At 49.7% G+C, this 15,055-nt stretch overlaps 1 protein-coding gene and 1 long non-coding RNA gene across 3 annotated transcripts; one reads left to right on the top strand and one right to left on the bottom strand.

Annotated features, from left to right (window-relative positions):
- Positions 1-483: 483 nt before the first annotated feature.
- On the bottom strand, positions 484-3,459 carry FOXG1 (forkhead box G1). The gene has a single exon (XM_074865207.1). The coding sequence runs from the start codon at positions 2,848-2,850 to the stop codon at positions 1,465-1,467; it is 1,386 nt and encodes a 461-aa protein (XP_074721308.1). The 5' UTR covers positions 2,851-3,459; the 3' UTR covers positions 484-1,464.
- Positions 3,460-3,620: 161 nt separating this feature from the next.
- Positions 3,621-13,297, top strand: LOC141942257 (uncharacterized). 2 transcript variants are annotated; one of them, XR_012628582.1, is made up of 3 exons: positions 3,621-3,809; positions 5,272-5,409; positions 13,082-13,297. It is a non-coding gene; the product is annotated as an uncharacterized LOC141942257 (long non-coding RNA). The 2 variants fall into 2 exon arrangements; XR_012628581.1 differs by lacking the exon at positions 3,621-3,809 and having other exon boundaries at positions 5,029-5,409.
- Positions 13,298-15,055: the final 1,758 nt, after the last annotated feature.

Raw genomic sequence — 15,055 nt, 5'->3', positions numbered from 1 at the left:
GAACAACTCTTTGAATGCATTTCAGAGATTGCAAGAACAACATGTATCTATGTAATAATGCACCTTTTATTTTTCTAATGTGTGCACACATACTTAAATTTTAGATCTGTGTGTATATATATATATACGTACGCAATTTGAAGCACCTTCAACGTAAGGCAGTTTCCAGTCAGACACCCTACCTCACCCTAACAAATTTTAAGCAAACTTGATCAGAGTTCTGCCCCAAAATGGACATCACTATGGTGGCCGTGATGTTTAATTAAATACCCTGATCCTTTACATTTGAAAATACTGTTGTTAAAGACAATATGATCGGAGGTACGGGGGGGGGGGGGGGGGGGGGGCGGTGCGGAGGGAGAAAGGAGCATATGAAAAATGGTGGACTGCTGTAATAAGCAGCGCTCTGATCTCCCTGTAACTTTAAAGCCTCTGGCATATTAATTTTAGTTAATAAAAGAGACAAAAAAACTATCAAGTATATATGAATTTAGCCTATTTTTTTATTTCTGTGTGTTCATAGTAAACATTTTTGTAAGTGACAAACACGGGCATATGACCACAGTATCACAATCAAGAAATTTTAAGACGACATTAACAATCACTCAAATTTATGCGGCATTTGCGCAACACAGGTTACATATTTGCAAGGTTTACCTATAAGTACAATAGGTATTAACATTTCACTACATTTAGAAAAAAAATAAAGGTGACCTGTTAGTGACCACATACATCAAAATATACACAACACAAACTGAAGGCAATCATTAATTTTGTCCCCTTCTGATTCATTTGAACGGGCAGTGCTGCAAACTGAAATAATGTTGCTGTTTTTTTTAAATTACTCCGTACACTGAGTGCATTTTCTAAAACCCAATCTTTGGTCTAAAAGTAAACAAACAAACAAACAAACAAAAAAAGGAACCCCAAAAAAAAGAAGTTCAGTAAAGAAAAGGATAAAATAATAAATGGCCAAAATGTAGTTCTTGGGCATCTTTCAGTATTAATTCTGCTTAAATACAAATCACATTTTAAGGTTTTTATAGTTTTCATAAATTTAGTGTTTGTTTTTTTTTTTTTTTTCTCTCAAGGTCTGCACCCACCGACATATCCATGATAACTTATAATACTGCAAACATGGAGAATCTGGCGGCTTTTAGTGATAGACTTATCATATTTGAATAAAAAAATTGCAAAAGCAGTCACTATTTAGATACACATTCTACTATAATTTTGTCTTCCAAACTTCATAGTCTACAATGTAATCTCCCCACATTGCACCTTGCTGACACTCCTCACCTTGGTGGAATAATAAACAACCCTAAAGACTGAACAAACGTACAGAAAATGGGGGACTTAATAAAAAATACCTGGACTTTTTTGTTTTGCTTTTTTTTTCTTTTAATTATCATTTACAATGCAAATGTGTGTAAAATGTTCACTTACAGTCTGATCCCATGGATGTTAATGTATTAAAGGGTTTGAAGAAGACCCCTGATTTTGATGTGTGAAATAATCAGAAAGTCCTCCGGAAAGTCCCGTTGTAAAACTTGGCAAAGAAGGTCTTAAGGACTCACAGGGGAGAGTGGAGGGCGCCTGTGGCGACGTGGAGGAGGAGGCTGCCCTGGCCGTCATTGAAGTGCTGCTTTGAGAAGTCATTGAAGGGTGAGGAACATGGGGGAAAAAGTAACTCGTCTGTCCTGCTAGGAGGTTTACAGAGCAGGGGTTTAGGGAATAGGTGCCGGAGCAGGGAACTGACAAGCCACACGGCACTGAGGCGGCCAGAGCTGCTGCTGTGAGGTGATGAGTGGCATAAGGTATCTCTCCATTGACTAGTCTATCAACACTTAACCCATTAGACGTGGAAAAGGAGTGGTTGTTTCCCAAGGAGTTTTGAGTCAACACTGAGCTGTAGGGCATGGGGTGGCTGGGGTAGGCGGACGTGGTCCCATTGTAACTCAAAGTGCTGCTGGCCCGGGGGTGGTGCAGGGAGAGGAAGGGGGACATAGGCCAGTACAAGGATCCTGCCCTATCCATGAATGTCAGTCCGGTGGAGGTGAGCCGGGCGCCCCGCTTGAAGGCCAGCTTGGCCCGCGAGGTGGTGGAGCGCCGGCGGAGCTTGCCGGTGGTTCCCCCGATGAAGACGTCGTCGCTGGAGGGGTCCAGCATCCAGTAGTTCCCTTTGCCCGGGTCGTCGTAGTGGCGGGGCACCTTGACGAAGCACTTATTGAGCGAGAGGTTGTGGCGGATGGAGTTCTGCCAGCCCTGCTTGTTCTCCCGGTAGTAGGGGAAGTTCTTCATGATGAACTCGTAGATGCCGTTGAGCGTGAGGCGCTTTTCGGGGCTCTGCCGGATGGCCATCATGATGAGCGCGTTGTAGCTGAACGGCGGCTTCTCGTACTTGCCGTTCTTCTTCTCCCCCTCCTTCCCGCTCTCCCCGTCCTTGGCCCCCTCCGCCGCCCCCTTCTTCTCCTCCGCCGCCTTCTCCTTCTCCTCCAGCTCCGCCGCCGCCGCAGCCGCCGCGCCCGCGTCGCCTTTGCCCGCCAGCATGTCCGCCTTGGCCACCTCCAGGGCGCCGGAGGCGGCGGCGGCGGCGGCGGGGGGCGGCAGGAGGAGCTGGCCCTTCTCCTCGTCCTCCTCCTCGGCCGCGGCGGCTCGCTGGGGCTGCTGCGGCGGCGGGTGGTGGTGGTGGTGGTGGTGGTGGTGGTGGTGGTGGGGGTGGTGGCTGTTGTGGTGGCTGTGGCTGCTGTGGTTGTTGTCGCTCTGGACGGCTTCGGGCACCAGGCTGTTTATGCTAAAGGAGGATTTCGGCAGCATTTTCACTTCCTTCCTATCTCCCATGTCCAACATCACACACTAGTCTGAGGGGGAAAGTTGCAGCGGCCGAGGGAGCAGCGCGCGGGGCGGCGGCGGCGGTGGCCGAGGCGGCGGCGGCGGCACCACCGGCGGCGGCAGCGGCGGCGGCGGCGGCAGCGCAGTTGGACCGCAGTCTCAAGCGCTGGCAAGTCATGTAGCAAGGACAGGAACCGCCGGGGAGGGAAAAAAATAATAGTAATAATAATCACCAATCAGATAAAATCAAACCGAGTCAGAGCGGAGGAAAAAAAAAAAAAAAGGAGAAAAAAAGGGGAAAAAAAACCCTCTGAAAGCCCAACAAAAAAAAAAAAAAAAAAAAACAACACACAAACACACACAAAAAAAAAAAAAAAAAGCTACTTCATGGTGCCTGGTTCCCCCGGCAAGGCAGAGCAGGGGGGAGGAAGGAGCAGCCGCAGCCGCGGGTCGGCGAGGAGCGAGCGGAGACGGGCTATACAGACCGCCCTGGCCGCAATTAATTTCAGAGCTGCAGACACGCACCGGGGCTGTAAAAAATTTTTTGGTTTAACCTTTCCCACCGGCCGCCCAATCAGGGCCGGCGGCGTGCCGGCGCGTCTGCCCGCCCGCCGGCCAATGGCGGCCCGCCGCCCCGCCTCTCCCCGCGCCCGCCCCCCGCCGCCGGCCCGCCCCCCGCCGCCGCGGCTCCCGCGGCGCAGGGATACCGGCGCAGGGGCGCATCACCGCGGCGGTTTGCGCGCCCCCCCCCCTCCCCCCCCCGCGCCCCCCCGCCCGTCGCTCCGAGCACAAATCCCCTCACGCCAAACAAACAGCGCCCGTCCCACGGCTGCGGGCCCGGGCGGTTTGCCTACTTCGTAGTTTAGCCGGTGGACTAAAGTTGCCCCGTCCCTCTTTGCCCCCTCCTCTGGCGGCGAAGGAGGCGGGGTGGGAGGCCGGGTGGGTGAGGAGGCCGCGGCGCACCGGCGGCGGCGGAGGTACTACTTTGCGGATCCCGCCGAAGTCGCTCGGCGAGTTTATTTTTTCTAGGCCCCGGTGTCAGTTATTTCTATTCGTTATTTTACCAAGAGGGAGGGAAAAAAAGATATTCAGCTGGCGGGGACGCAGCCGGCGGGGCGGACCTCTGGCCGCCTCAGGCCCGGGGTCCGGCAGCGGCCCGGGGCGGAGGCCGCTGCCCGCGGCCTGCCGGGGAAGACGGTCTGCTCCGGCCCGCTCGGTCCGTGTCCGCCACGCTCCGGAATGTGAGTTGGGAAGGCACGGAAAGGAGCGGACCCTCTCCTCTCGCCTCCTCTCCGCTCTCTCTCCGTGTCTCCGGCGGCCGGGCGCGGCGCCAGGCCGGCGGCGGGGCCGGGCACCGCGTTCCCCTGCCCGCCGCTCCCTCCCCAGCCCCGCGCAGCTCCCGCTCGCCCGCCGCTTCCCCTGCGGGGCCGCCGGCGCATCGCGGGGGCGACGGGGCCCTCCTGCGTCCTCCTTTGCCTTGCCGGGTGGTTTCAGACAGAAAAGCGCAGGCCGCGTGTCAGGTGTAAAAAATAAATAATAGCATTAATAACCCCGTGAAATATATGTCGCGATTTCTTGCCGCCCCCCCGACTCGACCTGGCCCGGCCCGGCCCGCGGTGTCCGGCCACGGGGTCTCGGTTCCGCGGGGTTTAGTCTTGCTGGGGGAGGGGAGAGGGAGGGGGGCAGGGGCTCGGGTGCCCCCGAGGCCGTTGGAGCGGATGGGGACCGGCGCGCTCCGCCCGGCGCCCTTCGGCTACTGGCGGCGGCAGGGACTCGGGCTCACGGCTGCGGCTTCCCGGGACCGCGGAACTGGGTCTTAATCACCCACATCACGTCGTTTCTCACCGTCAGCACGGGGAGAAAAATCAGCCCCGAAACAAAGCGAAATAAATCGCTCAGCTTTCTTACTTGGGAAGCAGAAGGGGAAATGTAACGGATAGAGAGAGTGCTGATCCCATTCAAACCGAAGCTGTAGGCAAAGGCAACGTATAGCGCCCCGTTAAGCTACCCAAAGTTTACGGTTGTGCTGCAGCGAAAAAAAATGTGCCGCAGAAATAATACGTGCAGCTCAAGCCCAGCTAAAACAATTTATCCCGGGAAAATTCAGGTTAGAGCTCCGTGCAGCAAACGTGGTTGTGTGTAGATGTGCGTTTTATGTATGTGTTTGTATGTGTATGTGTGTGTCTGTGAGGGAGGGAGAGCGAGTGTGAGAAAGGGAGAGTAAATAACGAGAACAATTACAATGGACCGGTAATAAACAATTGCAATTGGGAATGGCATGAACTCTGTGCATTGGATTAACCTCGAATGACCTCACCACAATTGTATTTATTTATCCAATTTCATAACAGGTTGCTACTGACAAAAAAAGAGATAAAAGTCAATGATCGACCACGCTTATTTTTTACCTTTTTTTTTTTTTTTTTTTTTTTTTTTTAGAAATGCAGTTAAAAAAATCATGTCAATTTGTAATTATTTCATTGCTCAACACTGAAGTCAATGTATGGGAATTCTCGAGGATGAGTGCAATGTGGAGGATATGACTTGACTCTACCATGGCAAGGGGTAAGAGGAAAGGTAAGATTCCCGCATATTATTATGATTATGATGATCATTAACTAATATGTGTCATTATGGTGCACTAGGATCCCATTAGGGTGGCTGGGCCCAGTGCGTTTTCCTACTCGGTCTAGCATGTAATGATTCGGTGTAACCGGATTCTTGAGAAAGGACAGGTTACGTAAACATTTACTGATGTGGAGTAACTATACTATTTGTACTCTGATATGCAGGAAGGAAAGTGTTGATTAACACAGAAGAAAAAAAAAGCGAAATTAGCTGATTGCATGCTCATAAGTGCAAGCTGTCATTGAACTGCTTTTAAAATAGACACAGCTGGGTGTTTGTGTTGAAAAATTTCTTGTGTTTTTGCTAATACTGAAATAAGCATGATTTTGTATACCAAACATTTTCAGATCATTAAAATTTGTAATCTGTGCTGGTTTTAAACACAAAGAAAAGAAACAGATTCATTTCGCTGTAAAATTTGCTGATATTATATTAACTCAATCAGGTCTGTACAAATGGTGTATTGTGCCTTATCAAATCGCTTTGATCCATTTAATACACAAAGTGCCAAACGTGTGTATTGTTTGTTAACATTGAACGTTTTATTCAAATCCCAGCTCTGCAGAGAACTGGAGGAGTTCTCGTTTAATGTAACACTGACATTGCCTGTTGAAATTTTAATGCGTTGAGGTGTTTCTTAGGTCAAAGCTGAGTTTACTTTGCGTTGTGATCAGGGATGAAAATGTAGCAAGGAAGAAAATAAATGTTTTATCTTTTTGCATTTCTAAGCAAAGGGCTAGCACCAAGAGAAGCACGCTTTTAAAAAGTTTCGTGATCTAGATTTAACATTCAGTCATTTGTCACGGGTGCAGGATAAAGCTCTGTGCACAAACATAGGATTTATATTATATTTTTTTTAATGCCGTGGATATACAGTTCTACCAAAAAAGGAAATGTTGCGTCCAATATGTAGCACATATCTTTCTAAGCCCATGAAGATTAATTCACTGTTTACAGGACAGAAAAGGATATGCAAGAGAAGCCACGTCAATTATTATTTCTGCTGGACTTTAAGTTTCGAGTCCCTCTCTTTTTTTTTCTTCTGCCGAAAATTCTCCATTTATAAAACTGGAGATATTTACTTTGGAAATGTGGGAATCTTGCTCTAATGCCAGTTCTTCCCTGAGCTCTGCCCTGGCCACGACTCCCATTCACTTCAGTGGTGGCTTTGTGCGTCGTAGCACTGCGTGAGCGGCCGGTGTGACCCGTCAGCTCTGGCTAAACTCGAATTCTTCTAAGAAGGCCCCTCATGGCAACATTTTCTAATAGGGAAGTTTTTGTGGGGTGTCTGGAGAAGAAGCTTGTGTGTGGAGGGGAAGGACATGGCCCCAACCTCGTGAACCAGGGGTGGGTGTGCAGAGGGGACCTGGCTCCCTGCAGGGCGTAGATGCTCCCTCACCTGCGCGCTAGCCTGCGGTGTGGACCTGCCGCACTGAGCAGCGGGGATGGGCTGAGAGGGTCCGACTCCGGGGTCAGGATGGGGGTGAATGGCTGAGCTGAAACGTCCTGGCTGAAGTGCCATTCAGCAGCGATCTCCGTGCAGTTCTTGGGTATAACTCATAGGAATAGTGTTTCAACAGCACAGTTTTCTCCCTCGTTTTTTTTTTTTTTGTGTGTTTTTTTTTTTTTTTTTGTGGTGTTTTTTTTGTTTGGTTGGTTTTTTGGTTTTTCTTTTTTAAATTTATGGTGTTTTTTTTTTTGTTTTTTTTTTTTTTTTTAATTAAAGGCCAAAGGAAAAACAGACCCTCTCCACTGTAAGCTCAATGGATATAGCGTACCCCCCCGCCACCCCCCAGCCCCAGCCTTCAATCCCCCTTCACACGGGTAGAGCGGCTCTGTACTCTCAGACTCTTTCAAGGGGTTAAGCTGCTAAAATGTACTGACAGCTTAAGAAATGAATGAGGGTTTTTTCAGCCATGAAGAAAGGGTATTTAATAACCACGCTTTGATGGCATCATGCTTCCATGAAACGAGTCGGGACACTTTGGTTTAACAGTCAGTAATATCACATTCGGTACAGTAAATGCCTGGATGTACGCATATTTAATTCTATTCCCCCTTGACTCTAAGCTTGCCTTATTTATTCCAGGTTACCTGGGCAATTAAGGTAAGGGCTGCTCAGCAGACACTGATACCCTGCTGCTAAGGCATGGCGAATGGGGACAGAGCGGTGCACTAACAAAGAGAAAGAGGTAGTCAAACATTTTGAAGAGGGGTGAATGGGACTGAAGGTGGACGGATGAATGCAGGCAAAGAGGGAGAGGAAGAAGTATTCAACGGTCCACCCTTCTACCCGCATTTGTAGATTTAAGTTTAGGTGTCCGTCTCTAGCCAACTTCCAGTTAATCCTCAACAGCTGGTAGTGGTGCTAAGGTTCAGTGATTAGAAGTTAGTCTATCTAGCATGCTGTATCCTTCTTCCATGGGTTTTGGTTACAGGTTATACGATTAGGATTGCGAGAACAGTAGTGAACTAAACTTCCCAGTAAGAGGTCTTCACACCAGGGAAGTGTTACTTTGCTGCAGCAGCCCTGCCTCGTCAGTCATTAGGAAGCTGCAGGTTGTCAGAGGCTTCTCTTGCGCGCACACACGCGCAGACACACACACGCACACACACAAAACCACAGCACTAAAACTAAATTAAGAAGCCGATGATTAAGACAAGCGTCTACGAGGCCTGTCATTTCAGCATCCTTCCATCATAACATTGTGGCACCGAGAAATTTGCTTGAAAACCCTGGAAAAAATGTCTATGGGAGAGCCTCGTGTTTGAGATAGCATAGATGTTAACATCAAATATAGACTGGGAACTGCCTCGGATGCAAGAGAGTATTCCGCAGAGGAAAGGAGCACTTGCAGAGACCTTTGGGCTATCGGCGCACACCCGAAACTGTGGTAAGTATCTCTCCCTTCTCTTGCAGCAGGTACGCAGGCACTGTGTGACTGGAACTGGACCGGGTTTGAAATCCGCAGCTATGTTCCCTTCGGAGACTTCGGGGAACTCCCCCTAAAGATAGAACTGTAGTGAAAAGTCCCTGCTGGATGACTAATGGTTATTGGCACTCAGTGCCCCTTTAAGGAGAGCAGCACATATTGTGCCGAAGACCTTGCAAGCACCCTTTAAATACAAACATTTTAAGTCCCCCTCCCATGCATCCCCACCCCTGTTGTTTTCGGGCTAGTTGTGTTGTATCTCCTCTCCCCCCCCCCCCCCCCCTCCTCTAAGCTCTCTAGTCTTCCCTCCCCCCACCCCCATTCAGAACTAATTGCTCAGTTGCTTAAATGTTTCAAGAAGAGCTAAATTTCTCCATCCGATGATCTTTTGAGAAGCTGCACTTGCCATAAAGAACAGCCAGCGGGACACGGTATACCTTTGAGAAGCCTGCGCAGCTAGGGGAGAGGTAGCGTTAAAACAACGGCATTAACCAACTAGGTGCTAAGAGTTCCCCTCCTGTCGAACTTTAGGAAGTTTCTTGGACGGGCAGAGGTCGGACGGAGAACGTGGAAATAGGGAACAATGGCTGTAAGGGCCAGAGAGCTTTGCTGATGTCGTGAGCGTAAGACAAGATAGAATAGTGACAGAAAGAGATCCGAGTAAACATTGGAGTATACGTTTCCCACGGGCGGCTACGCTGGGTGGAGAGGTCTGAATGAAATCGCCTTAATTAAAAGCTGAAGATTTTATTTATTTATTCCTGTAGCTGTAGAATACCATCCACAGAAAGCCTATGTGGAGAGTGTGGAGCATCCACTAGATTTGGTGTGTTCAGCTGCCACTGCCAGAATTTTTCAGAACAGATTATTTTTACACTCGCTGCCAACTTTAACGTTAAGACGTGCGTTTTTTTAGATCCTAAATGTCGCTATTATTTTATATGCCAGCATGCATAAGAGAGCCGTCACACCTGCCTAGGTAATACGTGTCCCTGTGTAACAAAAGCTCTCCCTAATTCAGGAATCAAACCGAAAATTAAAATATCCCTTAAGAATTACCCGTAGAGTTACGCAGACGACGATAATAAAATGCAGGGGGGAAATGGACAAGTTAAAAACCTGGTACTGTTCTCGAGGTTTAAATATGTCATTTTATTTTCTTCTGTGTTTACTGTTAAAATGTTCTTGGCCAACACAGTGCTTTTGCAGGAGTTATCAGATTGAATTAACGAATCGGGAAATAAAATACAGGGAAAAAGAACGACCTGGAGGAAAAAAAAACCAAAACACACCAACCTAAAAGTGCTCGAAGAGACTTCTAGCTGCTCTTTGACTCCAAAGGAGCTGTTGCTGGAATATTTTCATGGTGTTGTTCTAAAGCTCTTTAGCCTCTTATAAACGTAATCTTTGGCAAATGACACATGTATCTGGTTTTGCAGTTTTTCGGTAACTCGAGAGAAAAGACGCTCCCCCTCCCCGGCGCAGGGCCGGGCAGGCGCGCTCTCTCCTCCCGGCGCCGTGTCACCCGGGCGCTCCGCAGAGGGCGGCCGGCCGCGGAGCTGCCCCGCCGTTCGGCCCGCCCCGCACCTCCACCGCACCCCTCCGCTGAGCGGAACCCCGGGCTCGGCGAGGTCAGCCGCGCATCATCCGATTGTTAGGGCCTACAAAAGCGCAACATCCTCCCCTACCCACCCCCCCGCCCGCCCGCCCCGGGGCCCCCTTGTAACCACAGCAAAATGCCCGGTGTAGCACAAAAGCCATAGCCAGTCCTACAGCCCTGCAGGAGAAGGCGTTTGGCGAGCCTGGGAGCAAAGCCGGTTTTAGCCCTGCCCGTGCCTGGGGCTCGGGCGGGAGGAGGAGGAGGAGGAGGAGGTGCCGGAGTCCGGTGCCGGTGCTCGTTCCGGCCGCCGCACGGCCGGGCGGACCCGCACTTTGCTCTAGCCCCGAGGAGGCTGCCCGGGAAGCAGACCTTGCCCGCTCCTTGGTCTTCTCGCATGAGTAGGGCTCGCAGGAGTTGCCTCTTTATGTAGGTTGTTCTGAACACTTTTTACATCGGGCAGGGTGGTCTCCATGTTTTCTTTCTTTCTTTCTTTAGCGGAGGGAGGGGGGAGTGATGGTAAGGGGCTCGTTGGATGATTATAACCGCTACCACTTATAAATAAGTTTCTTGGGGAAGGGCTGATATCGTACCCTTGATATCAGTGGGTGTGTTCATGTATTATTTTAATATGATATGTCTTTTATACAGAGCTTGTTTTCCTCCTCCCTCCCTCCCCAGCCCACCCCCCACCCCCCCGCTTTGTTTCTGGAATTTGTTTCGCTTTTAAAGCACCAGCACAAACAAACAAACACACAAAAATGACTGGCAACAAGTTAAATCCCATTTGTGTCCCTCCCACCGAGCACGGACGGTGCCTCGCTAAAGCCTGGGGTTTGTAGTTTTGCCGCGACAATAATTTGACCAAGAAAGAGGAGCGGCTGCGGACGGACTTTCCGTGCACTGGCAATACGGAGAGGAAAAACGTTGAAAGAGAGTCCTCCCGGGATGCATCTCCTTTGTGTGTTTTCTCCTCTCCACCTTTTAGATGGGGTGCTCGCATAGGCTTGCACACCCACACGCAGAGGTTATGTTTCCTAGGGAATTTTTAGAGAACAATGTTCATTATAATCGAGCTATAAATTCCACCTAAATAATGAAATCATGCCGTAGCTCCGGAAACTCACACAAATAAATAATTTCCATTTGCCTACTAGCAGAATACTAGCAGAGGATGTAATTATTTCCACATTCATTTCAAAACATCAAGGAAAGGGTAAAGAAAAGGCTCACAAGTCCTTATACACGTCGGAATTAATAAAAAGATATGCGTTTAGGAGTAGAACATGTTCTTTTTTCCTTCCAAGGAGACTACAAGCTAATTTCTGTGGTTATATCAAACCGTGAATCCGCAAAAGCAAGAAGCGTGTTCTCACTGACGGTCGGGATCGGGCCCTGCTCAGGCTTCGCTGGCATGCTCTCGCAGGGAGCCTCCTGCATTTCCGCGCCTTCCCTTATTTTTTCCTTACAGAATCGCAGAAAAAACATTCGTGTTTGACTGTGGTACGCGTACCTAAGAGATACCTTTTCACGCAACCGCACGGTTTGCAAACGGTGGTTTAACTTTATCTGTTGTGGTGGGCACGTGTTTTGTCATATGAAATTAACTTGTGAAAGCCTTTGTATTATTTTTTGATTCGTGTTTGGCGACAAGGCAGCTCGTATCTCATCGCGTTGATGGTTGATACAATTGCTAAATTAAAGGCATGTTTTCGGCTTTGAAAAACAACAACAAAAAACCAACCCTCTGAGAGCTCATCCTCAGCAAAACACCCCGAGGAGCAGTATGACAACTCAGCGCAATATTTTCCACGCGTGTGCGGTATCTCCACACGCTCCTGTATCATTCTGCCTCTCTATTGTCTGTGCCTAAAGATAGCCAAGTCATTCCCGGGGTTCTTACTTACAATCGCCACATAAAAGAATAGACGGACGGTATACGGATAGTCGCTCTAATTGCTTGGAGGAGTGTTCCGTGTCTTTACGTGTTCTCCGGTGGTAAATATTAGCAACTGAACTGCTAGTCTTGGCGTGCTTCTATGTTTGAGCCCCAAGAAGCGCACCAAATCATTGCAATAAAGTGATCAAACCTTCCTATGCACGTCGCGGTTTTGTTTTCTCTGCTTATGTTCTGCTTCTCCTCTCAAAGGAGGACACCGCGCTGAGCCAAGTGTTCTGGTTGAGGCGCTCCTCCGGCCTTTCGGATTTGAAGTCTAAAGCTTTCAGTATGCTGGGGCTGAAATTATGATTTTCCACATTTCAAAAGGGACGAGGCTCTATTTATAAATGTTACAGAAGGTTTCGTTACTTCAGGAACAACAAAACAGGAATAGAGCTGCAATTTTCAAGAAAATAGGATTTCAAAATATAGAAATAAAAAAAGTAGCGGAGACGATGTATAATTCAATCAAATTACAGAAAATTGCTTTAAAATTCAGAACAGTAGCGATCCATTATGTCTCTGTTTTATTAGTGACAAGTACAATTACTCTAAAATAAAGAACACTGGTGAATATATAATTGGCTGTAATCATGTTAGTGTTTGAATAAAAATGACGGGGACATTTAACACTTTGACAACAAAATGTTCAGAAACAACTTATTTATTCAAACAGTTTTTATTTGCATCCACGTGAAGGAGAAACACACTTTTGCTTACCATAAATCAAGGTTTTTTCACTTTCAATAAATACATAACTAAAAAAATTATTAATTATTTTATTATCTAAGGCTTAATAAAATCTCCTGAGCACGACTGTATTATTATTGAATACTCAGTACCCAAAGGACGCCATCTACAGGAAAAGGTCTTTAGACTTAACACAAATCTAATCACTGTTGATTTAAAAAAAAAAAAAAAAAGAAAATCAGAGTTAATATTCCTCTATAAACCCGGCTCCGATTTTACCCACAACACCGATCACAATATTTGCTTTGTAATTGCTTCTTGCGATTCAGTTTGTTATAATTTGACACGATCTAGGAATCTGTTACGAGAGGCCTTTTCTCTGAGATAACGGCGTTTAAAAAAATACATTGAACTCCACGAAGAAGCACTTTTTCTCCTTCTAAAGCGACTTTTTTCTCTCAGGATGGACTTGATCGTCCCTGGAAATGCAGAACAGCCCAGGAGATCTCCCCCTTCAAACCGAGCGGGTGGAAGATGCTTGCAAAAGAGCCCTGAAAACAGAACAACTTGATTGAAGGCAGTTTGTGCGACAATTGTGTCATGGAATACCTAACATTTCTTTATCTTTGACTTATTCCTTTTGGATAATGCCAATAAATACTAGCTATGCCAAGCATACTCTCACCTGTTCTTACAATACATCCTTTGCCCCATAGCTTGGTACTTAAAGGTGCCAGTTAGCCGTGTTGCTCCTTTCTGAGCCCTTGCTGGGAAACCCATCGAAGTAGAAAGAATGCCCCTTAATATTTTGGTCCTACAAATACAGACCCACGGAGATGGCATTATGCCCTCCGTGATGTGACTCCAACACCCTAGTTCAAACTACAGAAAATACGAGGAGAGCCAGCGGAAACTTTCAGGACTCCTCTTTCTGCGAGCTGCCTTTTTTTCTCCCCCGGATTTTAATCCCGAACAAATTTTTCTTTTGCTATTTCTTATTTATCTTCCCCTCTCGACAAGTCTCCACATTTCTGCCCCTCTCGTGTTTGTGTGTGCGCTCAGAAGGGGGGACCCCACGCCTCCCCGTGCGGATCCTGCCTCCCGTGCGGCGGAGAGCAGCGCGGTCCGACCGCGCCTTCACAGCCGGCTCCCCCCTCTCCCTCTCCCGGCTCCCAACCCCCCCCCCCCCCGGCTCCCAAACCTCCCCCCCCGGCTCCAAACCTCCCCCCTGCCCAGGAGAGGTTCTCCAGCCCCTGCGGCTCCTTACAAATAAAAGTAGCTCCGGCTTCTTTCTAACTCAGGCCAGAGATCAGGACGGGCTTGGAGAAATTTAGGGGTGGATTAAACTATGCAGTGAGGAGTTAAAAGCAGAGGTGCGTTGACACAAAGGCTGAGAAAAATGACCCAAGGGGCACACTTGATTTTATGCGTTATTTTGGAAACCGGGGACAAAAGCCTGGAAACTGTTATTATTTGTGCTCCCACTGGAATCAGGCTCAAAGTTTATACGGAAGGTCTCCCTCCGTCTTCCCACTTCTGGGCACTGATCGCCAATGTCCCAAATCGAGAGACGGTGTCGCACACCTGCTTTTAAACTCGGGGAAGTCTCGGGAGAGGAGGTTTCCAGGTTTCCTTCCCCCGGGCCAGCCGCTCCCGCAGGCGCCGCCGGGGACCGGCGGGTCCCTCCCCGCCGGGAGCCGGGGCGGGGGCTCCCCTCTGAACCGGGAGGTCTGTCGTTTCTCGGGTGCCTCGTACCAAACCGCAGATGTCAGCCTTTTCCTACGTGTTCGGGCTGCTAATGCGGGCACTTCGCACAACAGAAATGCTCATCTCGGGAGCCTTTCCCAAGGCCAGCCGCCGAATTCGTGCGTCGCCTCAGTGGCAGGCGGACCCGGGGCTGCGGGCGGGGGACCCCGGGGTGCCCAGCAGCCGCTGCCGAGGGATCCTGATCCCCTGGGAGCCGAGCACCCCGGAGCTCCCCGGCCCCCTGCAAACCGCCCGAAGCACAAACTCCCCACACCCCCGTGGGGACGCGTCACCGAGCTTCTCAGCTCGACACCTCCCGCGTGTCTTCCGCGGAGACCATTTTTTCGGTGCAATTCACACCAAAACGTCCCTCACCCAGCAGCCCGCTGCCCCGCCGCGCCCCGCCCCGGTGTCGCCAGCCGAGGGACCCCCGGCCGGGGCCGCGGAAAGCCCTGCCGCCCCTGGGACCCCCGCGGGTCCCCCCCGGCACCCCGTGCCCGCGGCGCCCAGCGGAGCGGCGAGGGGCCCCGGCGGCCCTGCGCGGGCCGGGCCGGGCCGAGCGGTGCCCGGCGGCCGTCCGCGGGCCGGGCGCGGAGGGGAGCGACGGCAGCGGCTTCCCGCGGGGCGGGAGCACGATGCGAACGGCGCCGGCGACATCTAGCGGCCGCGGGGCGACAGCGCCGGCTGTGC

This window comes from Strix uralensis, chromosome 4 (genome assembly GCF_047716275.1).
Source record: "Strix uralensis isolate ZFMK-TIS-50842 chromosome 4, bStrUra1, whole genome shotgun sequence".
Classification (NCBI taxonomy): Eukaryota; Metazoa; Chordata; class Aves; order Strigiformes; family Strigidae; genus Strix; species Strix uralensis.
Note: the sequence above shows the minus strand (reverse complement) of the source record. Positions and strands in the feature narration are given on the sequence as shown.